Source organism: Jaculus jaculus, chromosome 4 (assembly GCF_020740685.1).
Source record: "Jaculus jaculus isolate mJacJac1 chromosome 4, mJacJac1.mat.Y.cur, whole genome shotgun sequence".
Classification (NCBI taxonomy): Eukaryota; Metazoa; Chordata; class Mammalia; order Rodentia; family Dipodidae; genus Jaculus; species Jaculus jaculus.
The window spans coordinates 67,876,953-67,897,845 of NC_059105.1; the positions used below are offsets into that span (position 1 = coordinate 67,876,953).

General features: G+C 41.2%; 1 protein-coding gene across 3 annotated transcripts in view; it reads left to right on the plus strand.

The window, feature by feature from the left end:
* Mettl8 (methyltransferase 8, methylcytidine) overlaps positions 1–11,733 on the plus strand; it is a 135,534-nt gene extending 123,801 nt beyond the window's left edge. For 2 of the 3 annotated variants that reach the window (XM_004660241.2, XM_045147910.1), the window contains exons 8-10: positions 9,282–9,388; positions 9,750–9,815; positions 11,438–11,733. In XM_004660241.2, the coding sequence (XP_004660298.2) occupies positions 9,282–9,388; positions 9,750–9,815; positions 11,438–11,628 (364 nt within the window). In that variant the 3' untranslated portion in view covers positions 11,629–11,733. The remainder of the gene's footprint in view (positions 1–9,281; positions 9,389–9,749; positions 9,816–11,437) is intronic. The other variant, XR_006636818.1, reaches the window with a different exon arrangement.
* Positions 11,734–20,893: the final 9,160 nt, after the last annotated feature.

Here is a 20,893-nt window from a genome sequence, read left to right on the forward strand (position 1 = left end):
AAGCCTTTCCACCCCCATTAATCTGTACATCTATTTACATATATACAATAGCATCCTCTTTAGTCCCCCCTCTCTCCCTTTCTATTCCCTTTCTATCCTCCTTCTAGCTTACTGGCCTCTGTTACTGAGTTTTATTCCAATTCACATAGAAGTCCAGTCATTTGTAGCTAGGGTCCATATGTGAGAGACAACATGTGATGTTTGGCTTTCTGGACCTGGGTTACCTCACTAAGTATAATCCTTTCCAGACCCATCCATTTTCCTGCAAATTTCATAATTTCATATTTCTTCACCACTGAGAAGAACTCCATTGTATAAATGTGCCACATCTTCATTATGTACTCATCAGGTGAGGGACATTGAGGCTGGTTCCATTTCCCAGCTATTGTGAATAGAGCAGCAATAAACATGTTTGAGCAAGGATTTCTGAAGTAGTAAGAGGAGTCCTTAGGATATATACCTAGGAGTGCTATAGCTGGGTTATATGGTAAATCTATTTTTAGCTGTCTCGGGAACTTCCACACTGATTTCCACAATGGCTAGACCAGATTGCATTCCCACCAACAGGGTAGAAGGATTCCTTTTTTATTTTTTTGGTTTTTCGAGGTAGGGTCTCACTGTGGTCCAGGCTGACCTGGAATTAACTCTGTAGTCACAGGGTGGCCTTGAACTCACAGTGATCCTCCTACCTCTGCCTCCTGAGTGCTGGGATTAAAGGCATGCTCCACCACGCCCAGCAAGATTCCTCTTTTTTGCATCCTCACCAGCATTTATGGTTGTTTTCATGATGGTAGCCATCTGACAGGAGTGAGATGGAATCTCAATGTAGTTTTAATTTGCATTTCCCTGATGGCTAGTTATATAAAACATTTTTTTAAATGTTTATGTGCTGTGGTGGTTTGAGTCAGGTGTCCCCCATAAACTTAGGTGTTCTGAATGCTAGGTTCCCAGCTGATGGATATTTGGGAATTAATGCCTCCTGGAGGGAGTGTATTGTTGGGGGCGGGCTTATGGGCTTTATAGCCAGTTTCCCCATGCCAGTGTTTGGCACACCCTCCTGTTGCTGTGGTCCATCTTATGTTGGCCAGGGGGTGATGTCCACCCTCTGCTCATGCCATCATGAAGCTTCCCCTCGAGCCTGTAAGCCAAAATAAACCTCCTTTTCCCAGAAGCTACTCTTGGTTGGGTGATTTCTACCAGCAATGCGAACCGGACTGCAACAGTAAAGTGGTACTAGGAGTGGGGTATAAGAAATGCTGGAAAGAGGGTCATTGAGTTTGCAACATGGTCTTGTGTTTTGGAAATGGCCATGGGCAGTGTGAAGCAGGTTTGCTGGTTGCCTGCATAGAGACCCCATGGGGCCATGAGGATGAACCGTGGCTTGCAGTGGAGACCCAGTGGAGATGCCGGGACCATGAGATGGCTGCCGAGGAGCTGCCGCCCCGATGAAGTTTCCCAGGACTGTGAGTAGCCTAGCTGGAGGGGCAGAATTGGAATACCAGAGACTTGTTGCTGGTTAGAATTATCGGACTTGAAGATTTGTCACTGGCTAGAGTTGCTGGACTTGAAGCTACAGAGTTTGATATTTTCCCTGGTTCTTTTAAATCTTGTATTGGTTGAATATTTCTTTGCTATGCCCAATGCCATCTTTTGCAGTGTGAATTTTTATTCTGTGCCATTATGGGTTTTTTGAGGTTATTTTTTGGTATTATGGCTCAGTTAAAAGATCTTAGACTATGGGAATGTATGAACATCGTTGTGATTGATAAAAATGATGGGAACTTTTAAAATGAGATGAATGCATTGTATTTTACATCATGTATGGATATCAGTTTATGGGGGCCAGGGGCGGAATGTGGTGGTTTGATTCAGGTGTCCCCCATAAACTTAGGTGTTCTGAATGCTAGGTTCCCAGCTGATGGATATTTGGGAATTAATGCCTCCTGGAGGGAGTGTATTGTTGGGGGCGGGCTTATGGGCTTTATAGCCAGTTTCCCCATGCCAGTGTTTGGCACCCCCTCCTGTTGCTGTGGTCCATCTTATGTTGGCCAGGGGGTGATGTCCACCCTCTGCTCATGCCATTGTTTTCCCCTGCCATCGTGAAGCTTCCCCTCAAGCCTGTAAGCCAAAATAAACCTCCTTTTCCCAGAAGCTACTTTTGGTTGGGTGATTTCTACCAGCAATGCGAACCGGACTGCAACATGTGCCATCTGTATTTCTTATTTTGAGAACTCTATTTAGTTCCATAGCCCATTTTCTAATTGGGTTGTTTGAGTTTTTATTTAGTTTTTTGAGTTCTTTGTATATCCTGGGTATTAATCCTCTCTCAGATGTATAGCTGGCAAAGATTTTTTCACGTTCTGTAGATTGCCTCTTTGCTTTATTCACAGTGTCCTTTGCCATACAAAAATCCTTGTAATTTCATGAGGTCCTAGTGGTTAATCTGTAGTTTTATTGGCTGAGCAATTGGGGTTATATTCAGAAAGTCTTTGCCAAGACCAATATGTTGAAGGGTTTCCCCTACTTTTCTCTCTAGCAGTTTCAGAGTTTCAGGTGTGATATTAAGGTCTTTGATCCATTTGGACTTGATTCTTATGCATGGAGAAAGATAATGATCTATTTTCATTCTTTTACATATAGATAACCAGTTTCCCCAGCACCATTTTGTTGAAGAGGCTGTCTTTTCTTCAGTGAGCATTTTTGTTTGTTTGTTTGTCTTTAGGTAGGGTGTTGCTCTAGCCTAAGCTGACCTGGAATTCACTACATAGTCTCAGGGTGGCCTCAGACTCACTGCGATCCTCTTACCTCTGCCTCCCAAGTGCAGGGATTAAAGGTGTGCACCACCACTCCCCACCCTCCAATGAGTATTTTTGGCATTTCGGTTGAAGATTAGTTGGCTATAGCTACCTGGACTTACATCTGGGTCCTCTATTCTGCTCCATTGATCTACATGTCTGTTTTTGTGCCAGTACCATGCTGTTTTTGTCACTATGGCTCTGTAGTAGGTTAAAATCAGGTATGGTGATACCACCAGCCTTATTTTTGTTGTTCAAAATTGTTTTAGATATTTGAAGTTTTGTGTGTGTGTGTGTGCTTCCAAATGAATTTTTGGATTGTTTTTTCTATTTCCATGAAGAATGCCATTGGAATTTTGATGGGAATTGCACTAAATGTGTAGATTGCTTTTGGTTAAGATTGCCATGTTCACGATATTAATTCTTCCTGTCCAAGAACAAGGGATGTCTTTCCATTTCCTAGTGTCTTCTGCAATTTCTAGCCTGAGTATTCTAAAGTTTTCATTGTAGAGATCCTTCACTTCCTTGGTTAGGTTTATTCCAAGGTACTTTTTTTTTTGATGCAATTGTGAATGGGAGTTCTCTGATTTCATCCTCTGTGTGTTTATTGTTAGCATATAGAAAGACTACCGATTTCTGTGTGTTTATTTTATATCCTGATGCATTGCTATAAGTGTTTATCAGCACTAACAGTTTGTGGGTAGAGTCTTCAGGGTCCCTTATGTATAGAATAATATCATCTGCAAATAATGATAACTTGATCTCTTCCTTTCTAATTTGTATCCCTTTTATGTGTGTCTCTTGCCTTATTACTATGGTTAAGACTTCCCTACTATAGTAAATAAATGTGGGAATACTGGACACCCTTGTCTTGTTCCTGATTTTAGTGGAGAAATTTCATTTTTCTACATGTAGTATTATGTTGCCTGTAGGTTTGTCATAAATGGCTTTTATTGTGTTGAGATACGTTCCTTCTATTCAGTCTTGTAGGACTTTTATCATGAAGGGATGTTGGATGTTGTCAAATGCTTTTTCTGCATCTATTGAGATGATCATGTGATTTTTGTCCTTCAATCCATTTATATGGTATATTATATTTTCGATTTGCATATGTTGAACCATCCCTGCATCTCTGGGATACAACCTACTTGGTCAGGGTGAATGAGCTTTCTGATATATTTTTGTATTCTGTTTGCCAATATTTTGTTCAGAATTTATACATCTATGTTCATGAGGGATATTTTGGTATGTAATATTCTTTTCTTTGTTCTATCTTCATCTGGTTTTGGCATAGGGTGATGTTGGCTTTGTAGAGGAGTTTAGTAGTATTTCTTCCTTTTCTATTTTATGGAAAAGCTTAAGAAGTATTGGTGTTAGCTCTTCCACTATGATCTGATAAAATTCGCCAGTGAATCCATCTGGGCCTGGACTTTTTTCAGTTGGGAGACTTTTTATAACTGCTTGGATCTCCATGCTTGTTATAAGTCTATTTAAATGATTAATCTCATCTTGATTTAATTTAAGTAGGTCATCTAAATCAAGAAAATCATCCATTTCTTTCAAATTTTCAAACATAGTACCATACATGTTCTTATAGTATGTCCCTATGATTTTTTGAGTTTCTCTGGAATCTGTTGTGATGGTGCCTTTTTCATCTCTAATTTTATTAATTTGTATCTCTTCTGTCTTTCTTTTGGTTAGGTTTGCTAAGGGCTTATCAATATTGTTTATCTTTTCAAAGAGCCAACTCCTTATTTCATTGATTCTTTAGAATTTTTTTTTTTTTTGGTTTCTATTTCATTAATTTCTGCCCTAATCATTATTTCTTCCTATCTATTGATTTTTGGTTTGCCTTGTTCTTCTTTTTCCAAGGCCTTAAGATGAAGCATTAAGTTGTTTCCTTGTGACCTTTGTAATTTCTTAATATAGGCACTTGAAGCTATAAGTTTCCCTCTTAGGACAGCCTTCATTATATCCTAAAGTTTTTGGTATGTTGTGTTCTCATTATCATTTGATTCTATGAATTTTTTTATTTCCTTCTTGATTTCATCATTAACCCATTCATCATTTAGTAATGTATTATTTAGTTTCCATGATTTTGTATATGCTCTATAGCTTTTCTTGTTATTGATTTATAGTTTAATCACACTGTGATCAGATAAGAGTGAAGGGAATTATTTCAGTTTTTTTGTATTTGTTAAGATTTGCTTTGTGTCCTAGTATATGGTCTATTTTAGAGTATATTCCATGTGCTGTTGAAAAGAATGTGTATTCTGCAGCATTTGAGTGAAATGTTTTATAGATATCTGTTTGGTCCTTTTGTTCTATGACTTCATTTAATCCACATGTCTCTCTGTTCATCTGCTGGGATGACCTGTCAATTGATGAGAGTGGAGTATTGAAGTTACCCACTACAACTGTGGTTGGTGTTATCTGTGACCTTAGTTCTAATACTGTTGGTTTGATGAAATTGGGACCACTCCCCCATGTTAGGGGCATATTATCTTTAGGATTGTAATGTCTTCCTGTTGGAGTATTCCTTAAATCAGTAAAAAGTGATCTTCCTTATCCTTCCTAACTAATGTTGGTCTGAAGTCTACCCTGTCCAATATTAGGATAGCAACCACTGCTTGTTTTCTAGGCCCATTTGCTTGAAACACCATTTTCCAACCTTTCAGCCTAAGATAGTGTCCATCTTTTGTGGAAAGGTGAGTTTCTTGGAAGAAACAGATTGAAGGCTCCTGCTTTTGGGGGGCAGGGGTGAAAGAGGTTTATTTTGGCTTACAGGCCCGAGGGGATGCTCTGCGATGACAGGGTAAATGATGGCATGAGCAGAGGGTAAACATCACCCCCTGGCCCACATAAGCACCAGGAACAGGAGAGTGTGCCAAACACTGGCAAGGGTAACTTGGCTAGAACACCCCTGAGCCCACCCCCAACAATACACTCCCTCTAGGAGGTGTTAATTCCCAAATCACCATCAGCTGGGAACCTAGCATTCAGAACTCCTAAGTTTATGGGGGACACCTGACTCAAACCACCACAGCGACTTAGCACAAGCTGACAGAAAATAGTGGCACTGACAGATTGTTAGAAACACTACCTAGAGAGACAGTGATATTTTTAAAAAAATTTTTTTTATTAACAACTTCCATAATTATAAAAAATACCCCATGGTAATACCCTCCCTCCCCTCATTTACCCCTTGGAAACTTCACTCTCCATCATACCCCCTCCCCATCTCAATCAGTCTTACTTTTGATGTCTTGATCTTTTCCTCCTCTTATGATGGTCTTATGCAGGTAGTGTCAGGCACTATGAAGCTGTAGATATCCAGGCCATTTTGTGTCTAGAGGGATGATGTTGTATGGAGTCCTGCCATTCCTTTGGCTCCTACATTCTTTCCACCACCTCTTCTGCATTAGACCCTTAGCTTGGAAGGTATGATATAGATATTGCAGTACTGAGCACTGCGGTCATTTCTTTCCATCACCATGATACCTTCTGAGTCATCCCAAGGTCACTGCCATCTGAAAAGAGAAGATTCTCAACCAAAAGTGAGAGTAGCATTAATATAAGGGTGTGAGCATTAACAAAAGTGCTTACTGGGCAGTTTGATAAGCATAGTATATACATTTGGCCAGACAACAGCAGACATTGCACCCCTAGGGCTCATGACTACCCCTGTTTTAAGTTTTCAGTATCCCATGGAGCAGGCCTCTAGTCCAATTAGAGGGCAGTTGGTTTCCCCCATAACAGATGTGCCACAGTTGTACCTGTTGGCTCATTTGGCCTAGCTGGGCAATTATAAGGCTTACAGTGCCCACTGTTGAGTATCTTCACTGGTGATTTCTCTTTCTCCCATTGAACTGCATGCAGAATGGCTTCTTCCAGCTTTCTGTCAGCTGGTCTACATGGAAGAGGTTATCAGCTCAGATCCAGCAAAATTTCTCAGTGCCCTTGCAGCCCAAGTATATAGAGTCTTCAGCAAAAGGGTCCTACCATCAATTCCTGGTGGGAAACCAAGGGGAAGGCTCCTGCTTTTTATCCCAGTCTTCAAACCTGTGTCTCAATGGGGCATTGAGGCTGTTGATATTAAGAGTTATTATTTAAAGGTGTGTATTTTTTTTTTTGCCATTTTTCTTGTTTTGTAGTTCTTCTGGGTTTATCTTTCCTCTCTTGTAGTAACTAGTATTTGAGTATGGTTTATTTTTTTCAGGTTCCTTATGTATGTGCTTTTCTTTCTCTTCAGCATGGAGGATCCTTTCAAGTATTTTCTGTAGAGCTGGTTGGTCTTCATATATTCCTTTAGCTTGCTTTTGTTGTGGAATGTCCTTATTTCTCTGTCTATTTGAATGCATAGCTTTGAAGGATAAAGTAACCTAGGTTGACAGTTGTTATCTTTCCGAACTTGGAATACATTATTCCAAGCCCTTCTGGCTTTTAAAGTTTGTGTTGAGTAATTGCTGTCATCCTGATTGGCTTGCCTTTGTAATTGACTTGCTTTTTCTCTCTAACTGCTTTCAATATATATTTTTTGCTTTGTGTGTTTTGTAGTTTAATTATAATATGACAGTGATAGGTTCTTTCCTGATTTTGTCTGTTTGGCACACTATATGCTTCCTGTATCAGTACTGGCATCACTTTCCCTACTTGGGGGAAGTTTTCTTCTATGATTTTGTTGAAAATACCTGGTTATGCCTTTGGAGTGAATTTCTTTTCCTTCTGCTATGCTCTGCATTCTTATGTTTGATCTCTTCATAGTATCCTAAATGTCTTGAAATTCCCATTCATGCCTTACTATTAGTTTGTCTTTCTCTTTGTTGGCCTGTATTAAATCTGCCACCTGGTCTTCTAGTTTAGATATTCTGTCCTCTCCTTCATCTATTCTACTGGTGAGGCTTTCTACAGAGTTTTCTATTTGGCCTACTCTGTTTTTCTTTTCTAGTATTTCTGATTGGTTTATTATTATTATTATTATTATTATTCTATTTCCTTATTCATGTTTTTTATTGACCTACTTATTTCATTAAGTTGGTTTCCTGTTTTATCTTGGGATTCCTTCAGGAGTTGGCTTTCTTCTTTGATTCCTTTAATTTCTTCTTTTATTTCTTTGAGAATAAATATAATCTTTTTTTTTTTTTTAAATCTTTGTCAGGCATTTTATCTAAAGAAGTCTCAGTGGTGGTCATCTTGATGGATTTATAATTATTTGTGGGATTGTATTGTTTTGATTCTTTGTGTTTCTTGTATTATAATGTAGAGATTTTTGCATCTTGAGTTAATTTGATCTTGGGCTTTCTAATTATTTGAAGTGTTCTTAGCCATATAAATCTGACTTTATGTATCCTCAGTGTAAGAGTTTAAGGTGTCAGGTGTAGCTTTTATACTCCAAGAGAAACAGCAGAAGTGACCCTCGGTATTGAACTTACCTGCTGTTCAAGACTGGGTGAAGCCAATTACTGACAAATTCTAAAATTCAACTAAGCAATATAGACATTCAATCAAAACCAGCACAGAGTATTTATGTAAACATAGGGCTTAAAGTAAATAGATAATCTCGTAAAGCCAAAGTCCCTAAGGGTGTGTGTTGCCCCACACCCTTAATCCTGTCAACTGGGAGGTTGTGATTTCTAGTCTGAAATTGGTTCTAAGTTAGCCTGGGGCCAGTCAGTTCCTGCCCCCAATAGTGACTTAAGAAAAAGACAAAGGCCCTAAAAATCAGGAACTGTCAAAGGCAACAATAGTCAACACCAAAATACAGCTTATTGGAGAAGTGTAAAGCCAACCAAGAATATATCAGTCAAATGTAATACATAACCTTTTCTGACATGGAAAGAGAGATTAGCCCTTCCAGTGCAGGCATAGGTATCTGGCTTCGTATAAGTAGGCTCTGTTACCTTTTTGGATGGCTTCCAATCTCACCAATGTTGAGGGCCCACCTTGCTCCCTCTTGGTGCTGGGTGGCTGGGCATGAATGAGTTCTCCAGACATTCATGGTCCTGATGGTTGGGGGATGGGAGACTTAGCAAGGTCATGCCGCAGCTGCTCAGCGGGTCTGTAGTATCTTCCCTTTTAGGTTTCTTGCCTTCATGAAGAGGCTGGTATGAGTGGAAAAGCCCCTCACCTTGTTCCTGCTCCTGCTGCCTGTGCTGCCCGCCAGGTGGGCTTGCGGATTGGGGCTGCTAGCCCTGGTGGCATTCTGGCCGGTGTCCTCCTTTCTGGAAGATCTTGGTCTCTCCTCCTTCTCTGCTGTGGTTGATGATAACTTATACACCTTCACTTTTCAACAGGGGAGTGTTTTTTGCTGTTTCTGTTTCTTTCCATCCCCAGCTGTTTTGGTGTGGCTAGCATGCCGCCATCTTCCGGAAGTCTTACCATTTAGATTTCTTTGGCTTATTGAGGTTCTTTTACTTTGCCATCAAGAAGGTTAAATCTGACGTGCAAACATTTCTACAAACAGGGTATCTAACTTTGTTTTCAAAGGATGCAAGGTGTTGTCAGCCGACTCTCTAAGTTGTTGAAGCCTGGGGGAATGCTGTTATTTCGGGATTATGGAAGATATGATAAAACTCAACTTCGTTTTAAAAAAGGTAATAGTATATTGGGTTTGAGGTTATTTTCATGTGTTTTAAATTTTTATTTATTTATTTATTTAAGAGAGAAAGAAGCAGAGAGAGAGAGAGAGAGAGAGAGAATGGGCACACCAGGGCCTCCAGCCACTGCAAACGAACTCCAGACACATGCGCCCCCTTGTGCATCTGGCTTATGTGGGTCCTGGAGAATCGAACTGGGATCCTTTGGCTTTGCAGGCAAATGCCTTAACCGCTAAACCATCTCTCCAGCCCTTTTCATGTGTTTTAAAGCATCCTTTGTTTGTATTTTATTGTGTCAAATTGTTTGGGGGTTTATTGTTTATTAAAGGAATATCAAGTTTTTCTTTCTTTTTTTCAGGGCATTGTTTGTCTGAAAATTTTTATGTTCGAGGAGATGGAACCAGAGCCTACTTCTTTACAAAAGGTATGCTAATTTGCTGGGGTGAATAATTAGCTGTGGAGATTCTCTCTGGTTAATTGTCTTCAGGGAGAAATTCAAAGCCACCCATGAGGCCCAAGATTTCCATTAAACACCAAGTGTCTTCATACTTTGGTGCTTGTAACTGTTTTACATAAAAGCTTGAATAGGGCCTTTTTTTTCTTTTTACCTTTTTCCAGTTAAAACTGCCTTAGAGAGTCACTTGTAGAGAGAGAATTCTATACATCTACAGAAAGTTATTAGTTTTTAAGTATTTTATTTTTCTTTATTTGAGAGATAGAGAAAAATAGGCAGGTAGAAAGAGAGAGAGAGGGAGAATGGGTGCGCCAGGGCCTCCAGCCACTGCAAACAAATTCCAGATGTGTGTGCCCCCTTGTGTATCTGGCTTATGTGGGTTTTGCAGGTAAGTACCTTAACCACTAATCCATTTCTCCAGTCTACAAAGCCTTCTTATTATTATTATTGGTCTTTTGAGGTAGAGTCTCACTCTACCCAGGCTGACCTGGAATTCACCATGTAATCTCAGGCTGGCCTAGAACTCAGTGGTCTTCCTAACTCTACCTCCTGAGTTCTGGGATTAAAGGTGTGCACCACCACACCTAGCCCTGAAGGTTAATTTTTTACTAGTCAGTTTTTTATTTTAAGAAACCAGTCTGGGCCTAGCCTGGTGATGCACCCGTTTAATCCCAGCACTTGGGAGGCAAAGGTAGGAGAATCACCATGTGTTTGAATTCCAGGTAGGTCTAGGCTAGAGCAAGGCCCTACCTTGAGAAAAGAAAAGGAAAAGAAACCCTAAAAAAGAAAGCAGCATTCTGACAGAATCAAATGAATCATGCACTCAAGGAGTTCCCCAAACTTATATGAGGTTTTTTTTTGTTGTTGTTGTTTTGTTTGTTTTTTGTTTTTCTAGGTAGGGTCTCACTCTAGCTCAGGCTGACCTGGAATTCACTATATACTCTCAGGGTGGCCTTGAACTCACAGCAATCCTCCTACCTCTGCCTCCAGAGTGCTGGGATTAAAGGCGTGCACCATCACACCCAGTTTATATGAGTATTTTTATGCTATGTAATTTTGGGTTACCATAAGCCAACATGCTCAGGAAGGAGGCAGATTTCAAAATGCTGAAAGCTGCAGACAATACTTTTGTTCATGATAACCTTATTTGATAATGCAATCGGTGGTGTTCGTCTGTTTGTTCTTGGCCTATATAGGGGAAGTAGAACAAACGGTTTCCTTTGTTTTGTTGTATTGGACAGGATTTCTTGGTGTAGATGAAATGTGGATGGCCAGTGATCCTATCATTCCAGTGTCCCTCACCCTCCTCCCTCCTCAGTCACCTGTTGTGTCTTTGACTACCATTCTTTTTTTTTTTTTTATTTGAGAGCGACAGACACAGAGAGAAAGACAGATAGAGGGGGAGAGAGAGAATGGGCGCGCCAGGGCTTCCAGCCTCTGCAAACGAACTCCAGACGCGTGCGCCCCCTTGTGCATCTGGCTAACGTGGGACCTGGGGAACCGAGCCTCGAACCGGGGTCCTTAGGCTTCACAGGCAAGCGCTTAACTGCTAAGCCATCTCTCCAGCCCTGACTACCATTCTTGTCTCACAGGGGAAGTCCACCATATGTTTTACAAGGCCGGATTAGATGAGAAACAAAATCTGGTTGATCATCGCTTACAAGTTAATAGAAAAAAACAAGTGAAAATGCATCGAGTGTGGGTTCAAGGAAAATTCCAGAAACCATTCCACTGGACTCAACAGAACTCCAAATTGGCATTTTCACTCCTTTCTCATGACTGAACTGTGTACCATGTGAAGGTGTAAAACCAGAGAGCTGTGTTATTCAAGACTCTGAAAGTCATTCTTTTCCCAAAAGACAATAAAAGAATTTATGTTTCCTGCTGATCTATCATGGGTGAGCTCTTTGTAGCACATTTTAAGCACAAACAAGTAATTTAAAGTAATGTACTGATGTCTGTGTTTTCAAAACTCCGTGTGTGTGTGTGTGGGGGGGGTTGTTATTACATCTAACCATTTTATTTCTTGAATTTTGTAAGCATTCAGTTAAATTACTGCTGTACATTTTTTTGTTGTTGTTTTTGCACGTGTATGTGTGGTGTGGGGTTGGGTTTATTACATTAACCATTTTATTACTTGAATTTTATAAGCATTCAGTTAAATTATTGGTATACGTTATTTTGTTGTTTTTGCACAAGGGCACGTGTGTTTGTGTGTGTGTGGTGTTGCCCCATGCACTTGCGTGCCAGAAGATGTGCTTATCTGTGGTGGCCAGAGGAGAACATTGGGTGTCCCCTCCGTCCCTCCTCCACCCATTCTTACTTGAGCCAGAGTCTCTTACTGATCGCAGATCTTGCTTTTTATTTTTTATTTTTTTTAATGAGCCTTGGCATTTCTCTGGTTTCTGCTCCCCACTAGGACTGGGGTTCAGAAGTACACGGCCACATCCAGCTGTTTGTGTGGGTCCTGGAGTTGGAACTTGAGCAGTCTCTCAGTCCTCCTAAGGCCCTTGCATAGAAGTGCTTTAATCTAAGGAGCCATCTGTCCAGCCCCGTTACTTAATTTTGAGACACATGACGTCATTTTTATAAGGGAAAAAAATCATCTGCTTTATTTATTGTTTGGCTTAGTAAAACATTTTCTAAACAAATTGTCCTCCATTGTCATCCGACAGAAGGGCCTTGATTTTAGGGGAAATTATAAACCTAAGTAAGATCAAGGTTTATTGCTTTTTGTTTTGTTCTTGTCTGTTTTTCCCCAAGTTCTTTTTTTTTTTCTTTTTACCCCCAGAAACTAAATCTGAAATGCAATTTTAGCTTCTCTTTCTTTCCTAAAATTGAGGGCTGTGGCCATTACCAGTATTACTTTCTGGCTATTCTTAGATGTATAATTTTCCATAAGTTCTCTTTGACACAGTCATACTCAAGAAGATTTTTCTAACAATTAAACATTTATTTCCTCCCTTGTGTAAAAAAGGAAATATGCTAGCTTGCAAATTACCCTTTGTAAAAATGGAATTTTTAAAGACTTATCTTTGAGTAAGTCATATTTACTGAATACTTAAGACCCACCCCTGTCTTCAGTGAGCATAAATAGGGCCTATTGAGAACTCAAATTGAACATGTCCCAAACCTGTAAATCATGGTTTCAGAGAATACATGAACAAATACTCAAATGGAGAACTTGCTAGCTAGTAATCTTTGTGAGTCACAGGAATTTGGAAGAAGTGGACAGTCTTTCAGAAACACTGTTGGGATAATTCAGCTCTAATTGTTTTTCTTGTTTGTTTGTTTGTTTGAAAAAGGGTCTCACTCTGTAGCCCAGGGTAGCCTGGAACTCAGTGTATCGGACTAGCTGATCTCAAACTCACAGCCATGACCATCAGTCTTGCCTGGCCCTTCCAAGTGCTGGGATTACAGACACAAGCCACCATGCATGGTTATTTTTCCTTTTGAAATCTCCTGAAATTTAGTTCCCTGGAAGAATGCAATCAGTCCAGTTTGGGTGCTGTGTTCATGCTGATGGGCTGGGACAAGGCAGCATGGTTCATGATACCAACAGAATGCATGGAGTAGAAAAAGGAACTCTCCTCCCAAGGACTGCTGCAGCCTCAGCTCGCCGGGTAGTGCCGGTAGCAATCATCATAGCTCCAAGGAGAGAGATCAGTGAAGAACAAGGGAGAGAACTGGGCTTCTATGAGGAGATGGGCCTCCAGGTCTTCCCTGACCACCTGTTCTCAGAATACCCCAATCAGACAAATCTGTTTGGTGTGGGGGCACTGATGATGAGGAATGCAGGGAGAGTCAGTCTGTAAGCAGCCGAGGATGGGGGGCACTTCTAGTCTCCAGACTGAAGCCACCGGGTCAGTTGACTCATTCCTGTGTCATCCTAACCCCTGGTATTTTCTAAAGGTTTTTAGAGAGATTTGTTGAAGGGCTGTGCATGGACTGTGAGGTCAGAGGTTAGTGGCAAGGAAAAAAACAAACAGATCCTTGTGTAAACTTGCTTTTGGTGGCAAGCCTTTAGAAGTACAGTTATCAAGGTTTCTGCTTAAATATGCATGCACCAGTAAATGTAAAAGCCAGAATTTGCCCAATGCTATTAACTCCCATGTATTTCATAATTAAACTATACATTTAAAAGCCAAACTAGTCTTGAAAGTATTGCATGCAGACAAGGGCAGTTGAGATCAGCTAATGTTGCTATGGGAACCCCACAGATCTTCTTGTGTCTCCATGTAAAAAAAAAAAAAAAAAAAAAAAAACATGGCCCAAGGTGGTTTTAAAAACAACAGAAGGTAAAATTATTCTCACATTCTCACACATGTAAATTGTACTGTCTCTCTGAGTTCTAAATAGCAGATTCAAGCCAGCTACTTGACTGGCACAGTAAAATTCAGCTTGTGTCTTTCTATAATGTATTACAGCATATGAGTTAACCTTTAAAAGCTTCAAAAATACATCAGCCAAATTTGGACTCTCAGCCACAAACTGGGCTGTCTTGGGCTCTGTCCAGCATAGATTTCCTATCCCACATGGATGCACAGTAGGCGTTTCCCTAGTGTCCTCTGTTCGTGTGGTCATTCTTTCGCCCTCTTGGTCACCTGTGTCAGCCTTCTCCTTTAAGTGTGCTGCTGGACGGAAACGTAGATGGAGGTAGAGAAAAGGGAGAGGCCTGTATGGATTTCCTTGCAGATACTGAGAAATCGTGAAGTGTTGCAAATCTGTCTGCTTGGCTATTAGCTGAAACTATTTCATGACTACCTAAAATTCTCATTTCCCCCTTGCAACCATAAAGCTAGGACCAGTTGGTTAGGCAGAGTTTGATATGTAACAATTCATCTTGTGAGGGAGCAGAATTCCAACCGATCCATTTTCTAACGGGAAAAATATGTCTATGTCCTCTCCTTATACTATGGAAACAATGAAGTCTATTTTAAAATGCACCCTATTTTTCTCCAATTCTAAAAATTCACTTTGGAGCACTGTCCAAATGTAAAACTTCTCACACGAAGAGCTGTGTCAGAAGGTTGTAAGAAAGTAAAAAAAAAACAACAAAAAAAAAAAAACCAGCTTCTGTTATTACACGTTTCATGTCCAGCCAGTGTGTCACATCTGCCTGCATCGAAACTTCCAGTGAACACTGACTTCTGAGAATGTACTTGCTTTGCCTGTTTCAGTTCCATATGCCTTGTCTCCAGCTGTGGGCATATCTCGGTCTGCGTCGTTAAGTAATCCTAAATCTCTGCCTTATACTCTAGTTGGTATGTGACTCTGTGTCTGTATGCAAATAGCTGCCCTCCTGGGGGCAAAACCTCAAGCCATCTGAACCACCTAGATGCTTAAATTTCTGGTAGGCTACTTTCTTACCCTAAACCCGTGCTGTATTTCTGTGGCTTTCTGGCTAGCTCATCAAAGTTCTGCAGCCCCAACATATCACATTTGTTACCAGTTAATTGGTTCTGATGTTTGATATGCTCCTCACAAGTTCAGATGACTTCACATTTGCATCACTAATAGCCTCTTTGAAAGCCTGTGCCCCTCCTTCCTGCCTCCGTTAGTCATCAGTAGACTGTGGGGGCATTTTCCACATTGGTGAAAGCACAGCGTCAACTCTCATGTGCTGAATATATGGGAGGTATTATTATTAATAACAGCATTTACAGTCTACAAGACAGTACACACATTACTCAGTACATGCTTTTTCTGTGATTTTTGGAGACCTCAGAAAAACAGTATGGTGGGGCTGGAGAGATGGCGTAGCGGTTAAGCGCTTGCCTGTGAAGCCTAAGGACCCCGGTTCGAGGCTTGGTTCCCCAGGTCCCACGTTAGCCAGATGCACAAGGGTGCGCATGTGTCTGGAGTTCGTTTGCAGAGGCTGGAAGCCCTGGCGTGCCCATTCTCTCTCTTCCTCTATCTGTCTTTCTCTCTGTGTCTGTCGCTCTCAAATAAATAAATAAATAAAATTAAAAAAAAAAAAAACAGTATGGTGCCATGGAAAAAGTCTTGCCTGGGTATCTTGCAGGAAAGCGTGGGTCCTGGTGCCCATGGAACCACTTCACTAGTCTTCCGTTAGCTGTGAATGTTAACTTTTGTATATACTGTATACAGCACTTTATTTGATCCTTAAAATTCCATCAGATGAGCCGGGCGTGGTGGCGCATGCCTTTAATCCCAGCACTTGGGAGGCAGAGGTAGGAGGATCACTGTGAGTTCGAGGCCACCCTGAGACTACATAGTGAATTCCAGGTCAGCCTGAGCCAGAGTGAGACCCTACCTCGAAAAACCAAAAAAAAAAATAAAAATAAAAATAAATTTTTAAAAATTCCATCAGATGAGACTGGGGCTCTGAGATATCAGATAACTTGCCCAGGATATCAGATCAGTAAGTGGCAGAGCTAGAATGTGACCCCAGAACCGTCTGGTTCCAAAGCCTTTGCACTGATGGCTTTGCACTGAGTGCTGTTGGCCGCATTGCTGGAGGAAAGAGCTGCTAGCTGCAGTGACGGGTGGAGTTGGGATCAGAGGACCTTCAAGGTTACTGCTTATTGTATATCCCGTCATTCCATGAAATCAGTGCTTGCTCTTTTCTGGTCATAAATTGGGGAGGAAGGAAGGAAAGGAAATGACTAGAGGGGGATGACAAAGCAAAAAGCTTTCAATCAGTTCTTTTCAGCATTCTGCCTTTGCTCAGTTCTGCTCCTGCCCCGCCCCCTACAGTCTCCAGCCTTGCACTTGGCATCCCTCCTTGCAGAGCGGGCATCACTTGCATACTTCTCACTTTAAGTTAAGGAAAAAAAAAAAAAAAGGCTGTGCTGCAAGGAAGGGAAAAAAAGCCCTTAAAATATCTTAAGAGGGACTCAGCTCTACTGTGATCTAAAGTATGTGAAATCAGGAGGTGTCAATAATAACACATGAGTGAAAACATCTTTATTTAAAACATTGTACGTACATTAATGTCACATTAATGCCAATTCAAGCATGAAATGTTGAGCGTTTCTTGGAATACGGTTTGGGATTTGAGAGGCACAAAGGTACCTGCAAGATGGCTTTGGTGTGGCTATAAATATAAATAGCAGTAAAATAACAGTTGCGTCTTCATTTATAATGGACCTATATATTGTGGCCTCAGAGCTAGAGAAGAGACTAGATGCCAAATCTGTCTTTCATTAACATATGCCTTAAATGACAGGGAAGAGGTGTTGAAGACAAAATGACTTTTTCCTATGAGTATGAATCAGCATGCAGTAACAAGTAAGTAATAATAGCTCTGCGGGTGAGTGCCTACAGAGGACAAGAAAAATAGCATCGAAGCAAAAAAGCAAGTGCACCTTCAAGGGGGGCCCTCCGGAGGCCACCAAGCTCAGCTCCCTGGAGTACCATCTCTGAGGGTCTCAGAGCCAGTGACCCGAGCTCTGGCAAAACAGATTGGCATTAGATAGATGGAGCCCATTAAAACCTCCAGATGGTCAAAGACAGCCCACCCTCAGCTGTTGCTGGGGCTGTCGGAGAGAGGCAAACTACAGGCATCACTAGTTGGCCAAGAGCTTAAAACAACAGTTTTTGATTCTCCAGTGCCCGTGGTTTCACAACCACTTAACCTTTAGTAAGGAATAGCTAGAGGCAGGTGAATGAATAAATAGACACTCGCATTACATCAAGAGGAAAAACAATCAATACTTGAGGAACACACTGACTTCAAGTAGGCACAAACAGTGTCCAGGTAGCTGTGAACTTGGCATCCCAGTGATCTGCTTCTTAACTTTGATTTTCTCCAGCAGGCAGTCATGAAGTAAAGCTAGAAAGCCAGGAGAAAAAAAAAAAAAAAAGCATTTTTCTAGCCATGTCACCTACCAAATAAAATGAGCCATTGATTGCCTCCTAACCAGCCGTAGGCACCATCTCCTCCACTTAGGATGATGAGATTTGAGCCAGGAAAAATACAAATTTTGTTATGCTCATAAAAATTCTTTGGCAGTGTTCTCAATCCATTGTTCCCTTTTGTGACACTTCCTAGCTCATTGCAAAAAAAAAAAAAGCAAAAATTAATTTTTCCCTCAGTTAATCTTTATATGTCAAGTCATTGTTTCAGAAACCATTGAGGAGGGGCCATCACACTTGAGACCTTTAAGGCTTTTTCACTGAACAAGTGCTAAATGGTGTGATTTCCTAAAATTCATGATGAGATGCTATTGAGTCAATTTCATTAGGTTTTAATTTTTCTTTGTTTCTTTCTCTTGCTTTGAATGTTCTGTTCTTAGCACAAGCAACGCTATGCAGTTGCTGCCTTATTTCTCTCCATTCCTGCCTCTCTAACTTGTTCCCCCTCCCCCGGCCCTTGGAGGCTGTCCTGCCTAACCAAATGATCCCACTCCTCACAGCTCTAGCTGCACAGTGCAACCTCAGGTGAGCTGAGGCCACGCCCCCACCAGCCACCCCCCGCCCCCCCACCCCCGGGCAATGCCAGGAACTCACTCTGAAAATCACCTGAAAGAAAATGGCTGAAATTGCTAGCATCACATGCGGCACTGAAGCAAGAAAGAAATTTCAGCCTCCCAGGATAATTGCTTTTCTTCTTGCTCATACTTCTTCCTTCACAGCCCTCATTTATTTTAATACATATATTCCGCTTTGAATTTCTAGAAGATAGGGTGTTTCTTTTTTCAAATCCAAATGAAAGCTAAAATTCAAGATCCAGAAAAAGTATGTATCTATTCATCCTTTCTGTGAATACATCCCATGTATTCTTAATCACCCCCTCTCCAAGGGCCTCCTCATTTGCAGCTTTGTTTCCTAATAGAACACTCTGGCTCTGGAGATTAGTAAGACAAAACTTCATTATAACCATCCTTGTTTTACTCCATTTCTTATATGCTTTTCCTTCCTAACTGGCTCTCCAGGTGCTGCTTTCTCCTGCCAAATAGTGCAAGGAAATACTTTTGTAGATCTTTTGTTTACTTTAAAGAAAAAAAAAAAAACATTGATCCAGACTTTCCTATTCAGGAGAACTGCTCATTTCCTGACTGGCCTTTAAAGTTTGGCTCTGCAGCAACGTTGGGATTTGTTTGCTACCCAGAGTGCAAGAAGCTGTGCCCAGCAGCCTCGTGCTGAAATGAGAACTAGGCTGTAGGCAGTCTCTGTGTAAACAAGCTGATGGATTTATTTTACTTTATTTATTTGAGAGAGAGAGAAAGAGGCAGATAGATTTTTTAAAAATGCAAACGAACTCCAGATGCATGTACCACCTTGTGCATTGGGCCTACATGGGTACTGGGGAATCAAACCTGGGTCCTTAGGCTTTGCAGGCAAGTACCTTAACCACTAAGCCGTCTCTCTAACCAATGTACTTTTATTTTCCTGCACTTCAAAGTTCTGATGTATAGACATTGAGCTTTGAATATATATGTATAACACACACACGCACAAATAAAATGTAGATACTTTGTAGCTCAGGCTGTCCTGAAGTCATGATGTAGATCAGGGTGGCCTTGAACTCACAGATGGGAGCTGCCACACCCAGCTTAAAAATTATATATATATATATATATATATATATATATATATATATATATATATATATGTATATTATTTTTATTTGTTTATTTGAGAGAGAGAATGATGGGGAGAGAGAGAGAGAATGGGCCCTCCAGGACCTCCAGCCACTGCAAACAAACTCCAGATGCATGTGTTACCTTGTGCATCTGGCTTACATGGGTCCTGGGGAATTGAACTGAGGTCCTTTGGCTTTGGAAGCAAACGCCTTAACTGCTAAGCCATCTCTCCAGCCCTGTTTCTTTTTTTTTTTTTTTTCATATGTGTGTGAGTATATGTACGTATGTGGTCACACGTGTGGAAGCCACAGGTTGGTACCATGTGTCTTCCTCTATTGCTCTCACCTTGTCTTTTGAGACAGTCTCTGGCTGAAAGTAGAGCTCACCTATTCTGCGGGTCTAGCTAGCCTGCAAGCCCGCGGGCATTCTCCTGTCTCTGCATCCCCAGAGAGCCCTAATTGAGCCAGGGAATTCAGAAGACTACAAGGAACTTTCTGCCTTTTTTTATATTTTGGGGCTTACTCAAGTCACAAATCTACCGCAGGAATGCTGAGGTGTATTACAAGAGCAGGGACTTACCTTTATCCGATTCTTCCTGTGATTCTAGCGCCTTGGATTCGTGTGTCATATGCTGGAGTTGATTGATCCACTTAAGAGGAATATACTCAGAAAAGTATGGGAAGAAGGAGTCACTAGCCAAGTTGGAACACTAGAAGGAAGAAAGTCTGGCTCCTACTTTGCAGAAGGGAGCAGATTAAGTGCTGGGTATAATGGAGGTGCCAAGTGATTCAAGATTTTCTATCCCTGTGTAAGGAAACAAACGGAAAGAAAAGTGAAGAATACAGGCCAGGCTACCCCATCAACAAGACCACTTTGTGGAGCCCTCATCCTCTGGTGAGGTTTCAGAGAGGACCAAAAGATAACATCCCAGTTGTAACAGTAAACAGATAAGGATTCAAATGCCAGTTCATTTACTCTGAAGCTGACACTGGAATGAACAATTAGAACGCATGGAAACAACTTCCTCCTCCATACCCAACGCCAGCATCCACCCCTCCAGCCAGCCTCAGGACTCTACTCATGTGAAGCTATTTCAGAGCACTCCTCTGTGAGAAAGAGTGGCCAGGGCTAATTCATCTCCCACGTTCACATACTAAGTCACTCCACTGCTGCCTGCAGAGAGGAGGGCTGGAGGAAAGCCACCAGGTGGGTTGCAGTCTTGCCACATGGCAAGTAACAGGTCTGGGGGAATCAACTAAGGATTTTTTTTTTTTTTTTTTTTTTTTTTTTTGGTTTCTTGAAGTAGGGTCTCACTCTAGCCCAAGCTAACCTGGAATTCACTATATAGTCTCAGGCTGGCCTCAAACCCACAGCAATCCTCCTACCTTGGCCCCCTGTACTGCTGGGATTAAAGACGTGTGATACCACATACTCTGAGGAACGTGGAGTGGACCATACTTTTCCTTTCAAACTCGCTGAGTAGTCCTCTCAGGAGAT